The 16691-nt window shown below is 36.8% G+C and overlaps 2 protein-coding genes across 7 annotated transcripts in view; both read left to right on the plus strand.

Annotated features, from left to right (window-relative positions):
- Positions 1-8436, plus strand: part of USP15 (ubiquitin specific peptidase 15) — a 63810-nt gene extending 55374 nt beyond the window's left edge. For all 5 annotated transcript variants that reach the window (XM_070948040.1, XM_070948041.1, XM_070948042.1 and 2 more), the window contains 4 exons: positions 3017-3166; positions 4445-4548; positions 4634-4722; positions 6601-8436. In XM_070948040.1, coding sequence (XP_070804141.1) covers positions 3017-3166; positions 4445-4548; positions 4634-4722; positions 6601-6786 — 529 coding nt within the window. In that variant the 3' untranslated portion in view covers positions 6787-8436. The remainder of the gene's footprint in view (positions 1-3016; positions 3167-4444; positions 4549-4633; positions 4723-6600) is intronic.
- Positions 8437-13884: 5448 nt separating this feature from the next.
- The window catches only part of MON2 (MON2 homolog, regulator of endosome-to-Golgi trafficking), an 86253-nt gene continuing 83446 nt past the window's right edge, over positions 13885-16691 (plus strand). For both annotated transcript variants that reach the window (XM_070948095.1, XM_070948096.1), the window contains exon 1: positions 13885-14142. In XM_070948095.1, the coding sequence (XP_070804196.1) occupies positions 14032-14142 (111 nt within the window). In that variant the 5' untranslated portion in view covers positions 13885-14031. The remainder of the gene's footprint in view (positions 14143-16691) is intronic.

Here is a 16691-nt window from a genome sequence, read left to right on the forward strand (position 1 = left end):
GAATAATGTATGTGGTGTTTTGTTCCAAAGAGCAGAGATGTTTCAGATATGGTGTGTGGATGTGTTTACAGTACATGTCAATAGCTTCCTAAAGAGTCACCCTTTTTCTAAACTGCAAGAGCTATAGTTATTTAACCAGACCTATATTTACTGAAAAGTAATTGTTATATAGAACTGTACACAACTCACTTCCTTTTTCTCTTTTTTATTAACTTGTGTAGAAAAAAATCCCAGATTTATAATTCTACCACACTAGAAATTAACATATTGGCAGTAATAAATTAGGTCAAAGAGGGGACTATTTATTGCAGTAACTTGTAGAGAGGAGGTTGCAAAACATATCAACATATGCTTATCCTATGAATCCCATGCCAATGTATCTGTACACTAATACAGGACATTTTATCTGTAAACTTTAGTGGCTCCAAATACTACTCTGTAACTTAAATGACAGATATTTATTCACATGGGTGTATGCACATAGCTGTCGCTTGTGGGATCTCCAAATGAGTTATCTAGTCCTCCCGCAATGACAGTAATGAAAGCATTTGTATATGAGGCTATAAGCTACCACTGTTTTTATCATAATAAAATTCAAAACAATATGTCTCTCAGTGTGTGTGTGTGTGTATAAAATAATAAAATATGTATAAAATCTAATTATAATTATAAATGAAAGTAATCATGCCATCATAGATGGTAGTATATCATTTTGGAATAGGAATGCTCCAATTACTGCACAATTATGCTAGCAAGACTCCCCTTAAGATAATATAATATCTGGTGCCAACCATTAACAGTTATTCAGGTTGGCTTCAGAAGGAGTTGTGGCACTTTCAAAAAACATCAACAATTTTGATATGCTGATGACATATCTGAAATATCTGATCAAAAAAGATTAAAGAAGAAAGTGATAGATTTGGCCGCTTCTTAACTATCAGAAAGATCAAGCTCATGACCACTCTGATGAATTGAAATATCAAATTAACAATTGATGTTAAAAACATCAAATGCAACTTCCCGACTTATCTATCTACCCTCATCTATGCCCATCCCCCGCTCAGTAGGGCCCCAATCATCGGGGCTAATGCATGTGGGGGCAAAACCCACTCTGAAGTTGGGCACTGGCAAAGGCTGGTGCAAGTGCTGCCACACTGTCTATGAGAGAAGTTGCTGGCAGGAGTATTTCAGTTACCATCACTATACTTGGGGAAAAGGTCATATTGGAGTGGTTTTAATGGCTGCCACATCCCTGAGGCCTGCCTGCTTTCTGCCTTCTCCTTCCTGCCCTGAAGTAAGGCTGGGCTGGGGCAGCTGGGGCTTCCCTGGTATTTTGCCCTTCATAGGGGGACAGGCACTACTTCACACCATGCTCTGGGAGCTTCTTGAGCATTTGGCACTTCCCAGGGCACAGCACCTTTTTGCTGCACTGCTGGATCAGCCTAGGGCTATTCCAGGAATGACTGGCTTTTTTCCCCTGCCTTCCTGCACTCACATAACACTGCAGCATCCCCACAACTTGCACATAGCCTGTGCCAGTCTCTCTCACACTCCTGAGGCACTCCCACACTGGGACTTTATTCGCTTAACAACCCATGAGATTGCTTAACAACTGTAATCAGGAATGCAGGGATTGTGTTCATTGAGTGAACCAGCCATGTGATATCTTGCTTAATGACCACTCAACATTTGAGATTCTGGTCCAAATTGTGAACATAAGTTGAGGACTATCTGTAATCAACACTATTCCCACAGCTAGCTACAGTTGCTGGAATAAGACAGTGGAAAAACTAGACAAGAGGAAAATTGACTCACTTGAGCTATGATATTGGAGAAGACTCTGAGATACAGTAGTGGCCAAAATTGTGGAAATCTTTTGGGAAAAGTGTATTTTCTAAAACTAGCTAATAACATCACTTTTTTTTGGAGGAGTACGATAAAATTATATAGCAATGGAAAGATAATTTAATCAAGAATGTAATGCAGTAATTTTTATGAAGGATTTGCTATTGGAATATCAGTTACAGTATAAAGAAGAAAAGTGAAACGTAGAAAAAATGAGATATACAAAAATTATCACCATAGAAAAAACAAAATATACAAAAATTATCACGTCAGTTAATACTTAGTTGGGTAACTCTTAGCATGAATTACAGCCTACAACGTCTTCCCATGGAGTGAACCAAGTCTTTTAGTTCTGCAGCTGTTATAATGTGAAGCCAAGATTGAATGATTGCTTCTATTAACTGAGTTTTATTGCTGGGTTGCTTCTGACTAACAAGTTTCTTTAGTTGGCTCCATAGATTTTCAATTGGGTTAAGGTCTGGGCTATTCCCAGGCCATTCCAGCAGTGGAATATGATTATCTTGAAACTCCCCCCAAAAGTGGTGTGATTAGCCATCAAACCTCAAAAATACACTTTTCCCGAAAGGTTTCCACAATTTTGGCCACTACTGTACATTCCTTGGACAGCAAAGATGACAAAGAAACAAGTTCTGAAACATATAATATCAGACATATTGTATCTCTGGAAAGCAAAATCACAAAACTTTGTGAGATAAACACAACCTAAGATCTGGCTCTTCTGGCTAGCATTCAGTACCTGTCTCTTAGGCAATTCCTTTATTTCTCCTCACTTAACCAACCTGGCCCCTGCCTTCTTACTCCCACCAGCTAACCCACTCACATCTGGGTTGCAGATGGAAAGCACCTCATGTTAAGTTAGGCAGACAGATCCCTCCCTCCTTCATTTCTTGCCCAAGAGCAGTAGTCAAGCCCCCTAGAAGGAAAAAGAGGATCTGTATTTGAACAATAATAGTTTTTTACTATTTGCATAGTAGGATTGATAGTATATCCACAAGTTTCAGGGGAAACAGAGAAATTATATTTTTGAGGTTTTAATTTGTAACAAGCATTTAATTAAGCATAGTAAGAAAAGTTAATCTTCATATTTTTCTTGCCACATACTTTACTTAATTGTAAAATAAGTCTTTAACAATATTTTTTGTATCTCTAGGTATTGCCCAAACTGTAAAGAACATCAGCAAGCTACCAAGAAACTAGATTTGTGGTCACTACCGCCAGTACTAGTGGTGCATCTAAAACGTTTTTCTTATAGCAGATACATGAGAGATAAATTGGATACATTGGTTGACTTCCCAATAAAGTGAGAACCATATCAATAATGGATAGCTTTTGCGTTTACTGTTGATATCCGTGGTATAATTTTACAAACATTTATCATACATGTTTGCAAGAATATATATTAGGTATTTATATTATTAGATAATGAATCAGGGATGAGCTTTTAGGCTGAGTGGCCATGGCCTTGTTTTCTTTTGTCCTGATCATAGCCATTTAGCCCAAATGCTCATCACTGCTTCATTGATGCCAGCTGCGAAAGCCCACACCAGTATAATAATATATTCTATAATATTTATTATTCTGATGAATATACATAGTGATGTAACTAAATTATGGAAGTGTGATTGTTACATTTGGAACTTAACAATACTTTAGGTTATAGCTGCCTGAAAATGAACCTATGTCTGATTTTTAAAAAAATTTAAAATAGGAGATAATAGAAGGAGATTAGGCATAGGCCATTGGGTATGTTATATTGATATGCCGGAGAATATTTTTGGTTTTCTGAAACATAGTTTACATACTATAAATTCATTTATTATATAGACGAATTTAGTACACTTTAATTTGAATAGTATTATGTTGCCTTTTTCATCCAAAAAAACTGCTTGCTCTCCAGTGTTTTAATTAAATATGAATATATTTCCCTACCTTAAGTAATCACTCCATGTAATTCCATATGTAGACAAAACTTTGATCCTCCATACATCTGTATAGAATTATTAATTTATTTCCAATTATATGTCAGCTTTATGAGGTAGATCAGAGTAAGAAACTTTTCTTTCTTACCTGAAAGAAAAATGCTTCTGAACAAAATCTGAACATGCTTATGAATTAAGCTTGTTTGGTTGAAGCAGCATAGAAATAGCTGACAGAATGAATGAATAGGCGCGCGCGCACACACACACATTTAGAAGACAAATAAATAATCACTTTATTTAGTACATTTATATTCTGGTTCCTTCAAGAAATACAAAGCAAATGTATATGTTCTTTCTTTGTACAAGTATTATGTTTACATATGGTATGAGATTGGTTGTCACTAAGTGAACTTCAACATTTTAACTTGACCTTTTACAAGACAAGTGTGACATACTAAATTATTTTACAAATCATATCTGTTGATAAATTATTGTAGTTTTTTACAAAATATTCAGTCTCCTAGATTTTTAGTGTAATTCATTTATTGCTTTGCATTAGAATCTAAAACAAGGGCTTCACTGACTTTATTGAAGAAAATCATAATTACTAATATACAATTTTTGAAAACTAATCTCATTTGATCTTTTCTTTAAAATAGTGATTTGGATATGTCCGAATTCCTAATTAATCCAAATGCTGGACCTTGTCGCTATAATTTGATTGCAGTGTCAAATCACTATGGAGGCATGGGAGGAGGGCATTGTAAGTAACATATTTTATATATATGACTTTATCTTTATTATGGCTGTTTTTAGCATTTTCAGTAAAATGGTTTTTTTTATTCTAGATACTGCTTTTGCAAAAAATAAAGATGATGGGAAGTGGTACTACTTTGATGATAGCAGTGTGTCGACTGCATCCGAAGAACAAATTGTGGCAAGTATCGGTTTCCAGAAAAAGATAGCATTATTGCACAGAAACAAGATCCAAGACTGACTTGCTTATATAATCTATTAAAAGTAATATTTACCATGCTATAAAACACATTATAATAATATAAAACTTTATGCATTGTATTGTGATTCATGCAGCCAATCTGGAAATGTAAACGCAAAGCACCATTAATAACTGCTATAAGTGAATCTTGTCACTTTCATCCAGAAAACCAGAGTACCCTTGCTTCTTATCTTGTGCATTTCACTGAAAATACTTTATACCTTTAGTCCCCTGTGATGGCAAACCTGTGGCACGCATGTCAAACATGACATGCCACAATATTTTGGGTGACATATCAGTATTAACCAATACCCAACCACTATTCTTGATAGCATGCCCTATTCTTGTGTAATTTTTGGAGGCTGTGAAATCCTCATGAAAATGAGGTGTGCTGTCATGCAGCCTCTGGACACTGGGAATTTCATGAGGGGTATGTTCTTGCACTGTTTCCAGGGCCTCTGAAAATCACGGAACAGGTGGTGTTATTCTGTGGTTTTCGGAGGCTGCAGAAGCCGTAGAAGAGCATTCTCCAAAGTCACTTCAAGAACAAAAGCCTTGTGCAACCTAGAACTACCTCAAATGAAAGAGAACACTGTCTGAAGGCAAGCAGTGTCTGGCAGTTTCTGTGGATACACGATTGGACTGTGGTTTTTTTAATGAATTGTTTCTCTTTTTGGGGGGGGCTGCGGTGAACACACCAGAAGAGTCAAGTTAGGCATTTTCCAAATTTTTGACACACCAAGCCCAAAAGGCTTGCCATCAACTGTCCTAGAGTAGCAGTAGGTTTGAGAAGAATCAATTTTTGTTACTGATGGGAAGGATCAGTAGCACTGCATGTAACTTGTTCCAAAATGTTCGGCCTTTTAAATGCTTCTCTGCTAGCTCCACCACAGCTAGCCTTTTTAAAAAACAAATATGTAAAAATCATCCTTTGCTAGGACTTGATGTTCCCCCAAGTGTTATTTTAAATTTTTATTGGCAGATTTAGGAAAAAAGTTGCTTTTCAATTGCTCTTAGCTTATGCCCAAACAAGATTTTTTAGTCTTTTTTTCAGTGAGCAATATATAGTGCCAATGTATTTAAGATTATCCACTGCCTCAAGTTAGTTTAATAACTTCATGTCCCTGCCCTGCATAGTTCTATGTGATCAAATTTTATATGTATGACTTTATCTTTATTATGGCTGTTATTAGCATTTTGAGTAAAATGATTTTTCTTATTCTAGATACTGCTTTTGCAAAAAATTCAAGTTAGTTTAATAACTTCATCTCCCTGCCCTGCTTAGTTCTATGTGATCAAATTTGATTGATTGGGTAGCATATTGAATGTCTGATAAGAATAAGACAGCATTGTTTTGCGTAGATAAAATTCATTGAGAGTCATATAAAAAATTCCAATATAGTTTAAGAGTAGAAATATATATAATCTTTATTCGGACTGTTGTTTGTTTTAACAGAAAATGTTAAAACCTGGAGTAGATGAACAAACTCTTAAATTTCATTTTAAACCTGTTTTCCTGATATACTTCCCCATAATTTTCTTTATTCATCTCTGTCATGGTCAGTTTTCATTTATGCCTTGTGATGGGCTACTTCTGCATGTATTATCCATGTGCAAACATCTGACCATTACTAAAGCCCTAGGAATTAAATGCAATATCAGTATAACTATTTGCCAAAGGTAGAACCTAGTTATTTATGTATGAAAGTAATAGAATGAATTGTATTTGAATATATTTTACTATAATAAAATTGAAAATTAAGTAATTAAAATGGAGAGTTTAACTTTGATAATTAACATTTTCCCTTTGTTTTGCAGTCCAAAGCAGCTTATGTGCTCTTCTATCAGAGACAAGACACAATCAGTGGAACTGGTTTTTTCCCTCTTGATCGGGAAACTAAACAAGGTGCTTCTGCTGCTACAGGCATTCCATTAGAGAGTGATGAAGACAGTAATGAGAATGACAATGATATAGAGAATGAAAATTGTATGCACACTAATTAATCGAAGAACTAGAAGCCATACAGAGAAGAACTTCCTGATGGGAGCTCTCGGTTTAAAAAATGAAATTATCCACCAAATTAAAAATAAAATCTGAGATGGGATATTTCAGATGACAGAATGTAAATCCTTATTACATTTTAACTTGTGCAGTACCTGAAGTGAAACACAATGAAAACATTAGAATTTGTCTCTAATATCTTAGCAATCTTGTATTTACAAGCTATATAGGAAATCAAAATAAATCCCTTTACAATTTCTGCTGCAATCTGGATGAATTACAGTTTCTTTGTTTTGGATGCAAATTAATATTGACAATTTGTGGATTTGGTTTTTTTTCTCAATACCCCAAGAATATTACTGCAAAACCTCAGTTTTTCAATGGATATGTCCTTAGACCAGTAACAAAAACATTGACTAGTATATTCAACTCAATGCAGCAACATTCTTGGAATGTCAGATTTTCAAGTGTCTCCATCAAATGTTGATTAAAAAGAAACTTAATCATGATAAAATGACTTGGAAAAGGTGTTTTAACCTTTTGTAATAAAAGTAATCTTCCAGAATATTATGTTCATCTTACTGCTGCTGTGGAACAGGTTCTGGATTTCATGCTGCATTAAGGAATTGAATTTTTCAATTAAATGTAAGTATCCCTCATTGCTTGTTGGATCTACTTTGTAAACATAATCCCTGTTATCTTGTTTATAAGATGTGCGTAACTTTAATCTGGTGTCAGTCCAAAAATTTTGACTGTGCTGTAAATCCCTCTTCCTCCCAATTTTTAGTAGTTTGACAGTTTACAAACTACATACAGTGTAATAGGTTCCAATTTTTAATAGTATACTGTATTCATAGTAATGACTGTGCATCAAGCTTAGATGACTTTTCCATATAACTTGCCTTCAAATTTGTTAATAGGCAACTGGTTCAAAGGTAGGTCTGCTAATTTTTCATGTGCGTTCTTGGTGGATTCACCATAGCCTTACATCTTATTTCAAAAGGTAACTTTACTTAATATAGAAGAATTGGCATTTGCATGTTCAAGAGTCAGAACCTGTACAATAAGTAGATAAATACATACCTTGAATTGGGTTTTAATCGTGTTGCAGGAGTATGGGATGCCAAAAATAAGTGTGACCGTTTGAAATGTTTTTGTTTGCCGCTTTCCCTTTGATAGTTGAAGAAAAGTATTGTTGATTCATATACAATACTGTCTTTGATAGAAACTCTCTTAAGTGTGGAGGCACACTTCACATATCTACTACCTAAGGTCCCACCATTGTTAAAGCAAAAAGTATGATCTTCACTTGAACTAAGCAAATACAATAGGTTATAAATTGTGTATTGTAAATAAAGTTCACTCTGTGAGTGCACATTTTGGTAAATTATTTATTTATGTTAGCATTTAAAAGTTTAAAATTGCATTTGACCAGGATAAAATTAGGTTTGTGGACATGGCTTTGCTTTATACTTTGATATTAAAAGCTGGTGTTTAATCCTGGTATTTTAAAGCTGCTTTTTTTTCAATGTAAGCTAGCCTCCTGCATGACAGAGGTTGAAAATTGTCTGCACTTGAGTTCACTTGGGTTTACATTTGAAATGCGCATGTTTTATTTATAAAAATTTCAATAAAGCTATTCAACGCCTTTAGTTTTCTTGGCTTTTTTTCAAACCTTTGATAATTGCTGTATGGTTGTAGAAATAACATACTTCATTTAATAATGAATATGCCATCATTGAATCAAATACAAATACAAATTTGGCCACAGCCAAATTTTCAGCCATCTTGAAGATCTGAAAATCAATGTTCTGAAAAAATGTGTCATTTTTTTTAACTGTACAATGGCATGAATGAGTGAAACCTGGGACAATTCTACTCATATTTACACCGAACTAAATTCTTCTGAACTGATTATGTATAGGACTGACATTTGAGTTGTCCACATCATAGAAATGCCTCACCACTATTTTATTTGATATCTTTCACAGAATGCATTGCTTTATAAAATTGGTTGGACAATTATATAATTTACACTTGTATTTTCCAAGCAGCTGATTTAGAAAATTATACATAATACATGTTAGGTTCACAGCCTGCTTAGACATGGTTTGCTTAACTATGGTTGTTAAAACTATAGTTGCATATTAAGTGGGTTTGGCATAAGACCAAAACCAAACCATATCATGTATTAGTGTGATATATAAATCAAGGCAATATACAATCTTGCTATGCTAAATTAAATCCCAATTAATTTAGAACACTTGTTTTTGGTGAAAACGTAAACACTTGACACGTCATGATGCAGACTAAGCTAAAACACTTGATTCAACTGATATTTCAAATGTTCAACCTATAATATGATGGACTCTTAACTGTTAAGAAAGTAAACAGAGTTCCCAGGACTGTAAAGCGGTTGGGCTTACAGTCCTGGGAACTCTGTTTACTTTCTCTCCTGATTGGTGAAGACCCCTGGGGAATGATAGACAGTTGGTCCAAATGGTAGTATGCCCCTCCTCAAATCAATGCTGGACCCAACTTCAGAAAAAGTTGAGGTGGTGATTAGGCTGTGCCTTTAGTGAATTCTGGAGAAAAGAGATTATATTGATAACGTTTCGGGCAAGTTTCAGATTGGGGCAGACTATTGGGATGCTGGTCACACTTTTTGATGACTTCCAGCAGAGCCATGGGAAGGGTGCCCTGTTTCTCCTGGATCTTTGGATCCAAAGCTTTGGATACCATTGATTTGTGGGATCTTCCGATTCCCAAGAGGAATTAGGGATTGTGGGATCTTTGAGTCCCAAGAGGGATTAGGAGTGGGGATGCTGTGTTTTCTGATTCTTTTATAATCAGCTTCAGTCGATGCTGTCAGGAAGAGAAGGTTTGTGGCCAAAGCCTCTGAAATGTAGGGTACCACAGTACTTTAAGTCCTCACCCCTTCTGAATAACATAGCCATGAGACTGCTGAGTTTCATCATCTCAAGCAGCATCAGTACTGTACATGAATCTTACAGTAGGCTGGCCAAGTAAAGCTATCAAGTACTTGTCCCAATGTCTGGATGTGATGAAAATTTGGATAGGGTAAAATCAACTCAGGTTCAACCCTAGCAAGACTGGCTAATTTTATCTTTAATCCTAAGTAGGGTCGCACCTCTCTATTTAGGACTGGTACAAAATTTGTGATTTTTCTGTTACCTGCAATCCTGCTTCAAAGAGCAGGTGGAAATTGTGGCCAGGAAAATTTTGTACACCAGTTGCATCCATTCCTGGACCAGAAAATCCTACAGAAAGTCACTCATACCTGGATCACTGCACCTGTGGATAACTGCAGAGAACTCTATATGGGGCTGTCCTTAAAGACCATTTTGAAGATGCAGTGCCCAGAATACAGCACCATGGGCAGTACTGGCTATACACATGTAATGCCTCTGATTCATGACTTGTATTGGCTGCCAATTAGTTTCTGTTTGAAATTCAAGGGTTGGTTGCCAACTATAAATTCATCAATGGCAGAGTGTCTGTCTAAAGGACGATCTCCATAGTTTCTGCCCACCCTTTACAATTGGAAAGAATTGATATGCATTAAACGGATTGATCAGGCAGGGTCATCTGATGAGATGCAGGAAATGGGTTTTCTCTGTTGTGATCTCTGCTATCTGGAACAGCACTCCCATTCCCAACCCCAGATATGTGCATGGCCCCTGCCTTGTCTTTGAACAGTCCTTTAAAAAGGGATCTTATGGGAATACATATACAGTGCTACCTCAGCACTCATCCTTAATCATCCTTAATCAGTTCTGAGAGGCATGATCAGTACTAAACACAATGAGTACCAAACAAATTTTTCCCATAAGGAATAATGGAGTGAGTCACAAGGCCTCTGACACTAACAAGTTCTAGTTTGTGGGTTGAGTACCAAGCAAAATGAGAACTGGCACAACATTTTCATGTCAAAATGTGTTGAGTACCAAATTCAAATGAGTTTCAAAGCAATTGAGTACATAGGTACCACTGTGTTCAATCATGCTTTATTTCTCTGCCCACTTCATTAACCTGCCTTCGCTATTTTTGTACTGTTTCTAGTGTTGTACATCAGCAGAACTATGGTTTAGTTAACTACACAAATACATACGCATGTTCAGGTAAACCTGCCTACAAATGTATCTAAAGTTAACAGCCAACAGTATTATGATTATAGAGGTAACAGCATTTTCCACCCCCTAATTTAGCTGGCTCACTTCCCTCTGAGAAAGGCTTTAAGGACTCTCTGCCTGGGCATTGTCAAATCCAGGCTAGGCAGTATAGAAGGGTGGGGTAGTTTGTACAAGCCTAGTAATGATGCTATATCTGCAGGCTTTTCTCAGGCATCTCCCTCAACCTTCTTCTGCAACCACTATCTTTACTTTCTTCAGAACAGTCTTTAAGGTCAGCAGCCACTGAGTCTGTGAAAATAACTTTGTTCTACATTACTCAAAAAGAGATTGGTGTTTTCCTTTCACCGCACTATCTTTTTAAATTTATAAATGCCATTGGTAGTTGGTAGGCTAAAGGTCATATAGAAATGGAACTAAACCAAACAGATTCCAGAGAATATTGTGCAAGTTCAAGATTTAATTAAATTAACATTCTGCCTTTTGCTCAACTCAAGTAATATATCATCATCCTGGCCCAAAGCTACCCAGTGAGATTCTGTAACAGGATGGAGTTAAAGATTGGTCTCTCCAGTGCCAATCATAGCCTTACACTGACATGCTTATTGAATTTTAATTTTTTAATTTAATTTTAATTTTTTAAGAATTGTTATTTTGTGACAAATTTTGAGGTGCAGAACTGCTTACATTTCATTTTTCTAAACTTGTTTGGTAAGTCAATTTGTCTTCAGTTCAATACATCAGCACAACCTTGACTGATTAATATCAATTATTACAGGAAATTATAATACTAACAAAGATTCCTTCACACATTAAATATTATGGAATAATGGATTCTTTTCATACACACATATGGCAAATAAGTAACAACCAAATATAATTTTAATTAGTGATTCCATAGTAATTTGAATAAAAAGAACATTATCTTCAGTATATAGAAAATAGTTTCAATTGATTTTCAGAAAAATAAATCTTACAAAATAGATTATGTGCCATCGAGTCATTTTCAACTCCTAGCAATTACATAGCTATATATTGCAATATAGAAGCTATAATTAAAAAGTTACTATTTACATTTAGTAAACTAGAAATGGAAAAAAAATGAAATGCCAGTCAAGGTCTCATTAGTCCTAAATGCCAGTTATTAAAAAAAAAAATACTGAAGCTATTGGTAATATTCAGCTAAGTATTATGTAACACTAATTTAATTAATGTAACTGTGCATGAAATACAAATAACACAACTGGAACTGCAATCTAGCTTTAGTCATATTTCAAGGAAGTATCCCTTCAGTCTGGAAGTATAAAAAGATGAATCATCTTACAAGAAAAAATATCTTATATGCAAATCATAATCTTATTTTAAACAGTAAGGAACACATGAGTAAGAAATATGATTTCATATTGATTGGTTGTTGTTTTGTCAGGTAGTCCTCAATTGATGGCAATTGAGACAAGAATTTTGGCTATAAGTCATGGTCGCTAAGATGCCCCATGTCCACTTTGCTCAATGGAATATAGTAAATAGTATTGAAATTGTTTTAGCTATGTTTTCTTATGTTTCTTTAGCTTACTATTTCTTATTCCCTATCTTGCAAAATGCTTATCCCAAAAGGGAATAAATTCAGTAACTAAAGCAATTAAAGCAATATCACAAAGTCTCACAATTCATTTCAAAATATGGAATAAAATCAAGAGCTATTACTTAATTCATATAATATATTCCCATCAGCATTACCTTTAGTTTCTTGAAGAGCTATATGCATTCTTACCTCAACATAATGTAAGATTCAATTACAGGCCATGTGACAGGATATGATAATTAAAATATTTCAGAAGCTAAGACTTTTAAGCATGTGAATAGCTGTACTAAACACAATTCAATCATGTACATAAACCTAAGTTTAATTATATGACTGTTTTACTGTCATGTTATTAAAATCATCTATATCACATGATACCATTGACAGTCCTCTTAATTTTAATGGAGCAATGCTTTAAATTGAATATGAAAGGTGAGTTGCCTAATTTTTCCATTCAATGACATACTTGAGTTTTTGTCTTTTTAAAAACTCAGCCAAGGAAAAGCTTTTGGTATCACCAAGAAGACATTAAAAATACAATCTGTATTTTTAAACACAAATTCTAGGATAATGTACAACATGCATTTTCATATAGTGACATTTATTAATCTCCTGAAGCAGTTCCCACTCTAAACGAAGAAAGCATCCATAGACCACCAGACCTCTGCCCGTAGGTAATGCAAAAAAGAATAGTTCATGTTCTATGATGGAAGTACATTATTATACTGCATGAAACAGATGAAATAAATATAAGAGGAAGGATCAAAGCCCACAATGCTAGCAGGAACAAACCCAATTAAATGAAAGTCGAAAAAGAGGCAAGGAGATCTACTTCGAAAGTGTAACAAAGAGGAATCGTTTGTTGACCCTATTCGTTAGCTGGCAATCTTCCATATACCGTACCTACCTAAAAACAAAGCCTACTGAACTACAATTAAGATATACTTTTTGCGCCTTATCTTTAACAGAGCAAACTGAAAAACAGTGCTTAGAACCATAGACACACACACACACACACACACACCGCCGATGCTGTAGCTGAAGAAAATACCGGATATTTCATTTGTGTCGGGACTGAGTCCCGATATTGGCACTCCACCTGCCGCGGAATCAAAAGTCGCGGTACTCCCAGGTCACGAAGCCCACCTGACTCCGAGGGCCGCTTGGGGGAACGCTCTCCGAGTCGCCCAGTCGTCGCCCAGCGCTCCCGCTCCGCCTCTCCCCCCCACCGCCGCTCCGCGTGCGGAAGCCGGGCTGACGTGTGCACGCTTGGCATTGTGGGAGCTGAAGTGGACGTGGACTGGGACGCGGCCGGACCGGCCCCTGCGGGGGGAGGAGGAGAAGAAGGAGAAGGAGGAGGAGGAGGATTGCCTTCTTGAGGCAACAATACTTTCCTCCGGGATTTATTGACTCGGGGACGCCCCTCGAACGACGGGTGAGGCTGGCTCGGCCGGCTGGTCATTGTGGGCCTTCTCTCTTTGCCCCCGCTACTGTGCTGATCCCTCGGCAGAGCCATGGCCGGCACCAGCAGTCCTGAGGCCGTGAAGAAACTGCTGGAAAATATGCAGGGCGACCTACGGGCCTTGAGCCTGGAGTGCCGCAAAAAATTCCCTCCCGTCAAAGAGGTGAGCGGGAATTGGCGCAGGGATCTCTCTCTACAGTACTAGGCTTCCTTTGGGCGCGCGTATGAAATTGTGTTGGCTTCTCTTTCTCTTTTGTCCTGGAGGGATTCTCTCGAAGTCGTTGGGTATGATGGTGCCGTCGTTTTTCTCCCTGTCAACTGAAAACACTTGGATTGAGACGCGTGGATGTCTTCGCCATAGTTGTCCGATTGCATCGCTTCCTTTACTTTGCCCGCGCTGTCGGTTGCGTTCCTTCTTCAGATTAATTTATTTTCTGTCTCGTGTACTGAATGTAGGATACTGTTCTGTCTCCTGCACGTTGTCTTTTCGATATCTATTTCTGCTCAAAATAGTCTCTCAACATACAATAACATTGTACCTAATTTGGCTGTCTTTTTATAGGGTAATTTTCAGTTCAAAGTCTTGTTTGAAATGACCTGATAATAGTGTTGTCATAATCAAAGGAGACTTCTGTTTTATATATACTTAATTTAAGGTAGTCCTTAAATTAAACCACAATTGAGCCCAAAATTTATGTTGCTAAATGAAACATTTGTTAAGTGAGCTTTGCCCATTTTACTAACTTTCTTGCCACAGTTGTTAAGTGAATCATTGCAGTTGTTAAGTTAGTAACACAGTTGTTAGTGAATCTGGCTTCCCCATTGACTTTGCTTGTCAGAAGGTTGCAAAAGCTGTTCACATGACCCCAGGACACTGCAACTGTCAAAAATATGAATCGTTTGCAAGCATCTGAGTTTTGATCGTGATCATAGGGATGTTGCAATGGTCGTATGTGTGGGGAAAGATCATGTCACTTTTTTCAGTGCTTTTGTAACTTTTAAATGAAGTGTTGTAAATCGAGGACTACCTGTATAGATAAATAGGTGTCTGTTGTACTCATCTCTATACCATAATATTAACTTTCCCACTTGGCCAGCAGTGCTGGTATCAGAAGTAGGGTAATCTACCACAGATAGATTTTCAAACTTTGATGAGATTTCAGATTTGTAAGATGTATCCACAATATCCACAATAGTTACTGGTAAGTTTGTATATGTCATTTACATATCATTCTCTTCCATGCCTGACATGTTAGAATATAATAGTCATTGGTCAATTAAGGATCAAATAATATGAGCATGTAATTAACAAGTGTTTTAATACTGCCAAGTATACATTGTCAGAATTTTAATTTATTTAGGATGCAGTCGTTGCACCATCCCAGCAGCCATATTATTCAGATTCCTTTTTTGTAGCTTCAAAGAAAAAAAGAACTTAAATCTAGAGAGAGAATATGAATGCTTTGTGTGAAATCATACTTATAGAGTACAATAAATTTGGTTAGATGAATAGCAACTATGTCTGAATCAGCCCCATCTGGCAATTGTTATTTATACCTTGATTGCATCATGCTTAAACTATTATGATATCCCCTGTTGAGGTCTACCCTTTAAGAATATCTAAAAGCTTCAATTGCCAGAGGACAGCAGTTATGTTGTCAAATTGTATAGCATTGTGATTTTAACTGTCTCTATATTTAAAGATCCTAAACACTGAAGTTAAAACTTTACAGCCTAACGTTTAGTTAACAAAAGAGCTTCTTTTTTTATTGAGTTCCCATCAACAAAGTCCCACCTTTGGCAAGTATTAACTCTCATGTATTGTAGCATTAGTAAGCAAAAGAAGTGTACATTTGTTGTAAGAGTCCTCTAAACGTTTCAAGACTTAATATGGTAGAACCTAAAACAGCCCCTTGGTTCTTCAATTTTCATCCTGGAACCACAAAAATGTGTGGGATATAGTCTATGCGGACTGATATTTTACCATTCAGTAATATTAGCCAAGGAAATTTATTTATTTATTTATTTATTTATTTATTTATTTATTTATTTATTTATTAAATAAATTTATATACCGCCCTATTCCTGAGGGACTCAGGGCGGTGAACAGCGAATGATAAAAATACATGTAATACAAACGTTAAAAAAAAAACCAATTAAAATATACTAAACACTCTGGTCCTAGATAATTCAAGACATCCCAGTTTAAAATAAAATCAAAAGCAATATAAAGGGAAAGTTAGGCCAGGCCAGCCTGCTGAAACAGGAATGTTTTGAGGGCACGGCGGAAAGTGCACAGATCCGGAATCTTCTGTATCTCTGGGGGGATCTCATTCCAGATAGTGGGTGCCCTCACAGAAAAGGCTCTCCCCCTGGGGGCCGCCAGTCGACACTGTTTGGCTGACGGCACCCTGAGAAGCCCCTCTCTATGGGAGCATACTGGGCGGTGAGAGGCTATTGGTGGCAGAAGGTGGTCTCGTAAGTACCCCGGTCCTAAGCCATGGAGCACTCTAAAGGTGGTAACTAAGACCTTGAAGCGCACCCGGAAGACCACAGGGAGCCAGTGCAGCTCGCACAGGAGGCGAGCCACATGGGAGCGCCATGCTGCTCCCATAACTACCCGCGCGGCCGCATTCTGGACCAGCTGGAGCCTCCGGGTGCTCCTCAAGGGGAGCCCCATGTAGAGAGCATTACAGTAGTCCAGGCATGAAG

Source organism: Pituophis catenifer, unplaced genomic scaffold (genome assembly GCF_029215685.1).
Source record: "Pituophis catenifer annectens isolate HBS135680 unplaced genomic scaffold, rPitCat1.0.hap2 SCAF_7, whole genome shotgun sequence".
Lineage (NCBI taxonomy): Eukaryota > Metazoa > Chordata > Lepidosauria > Squamata > Colubridae > Pituophis > Pituophis catenifer.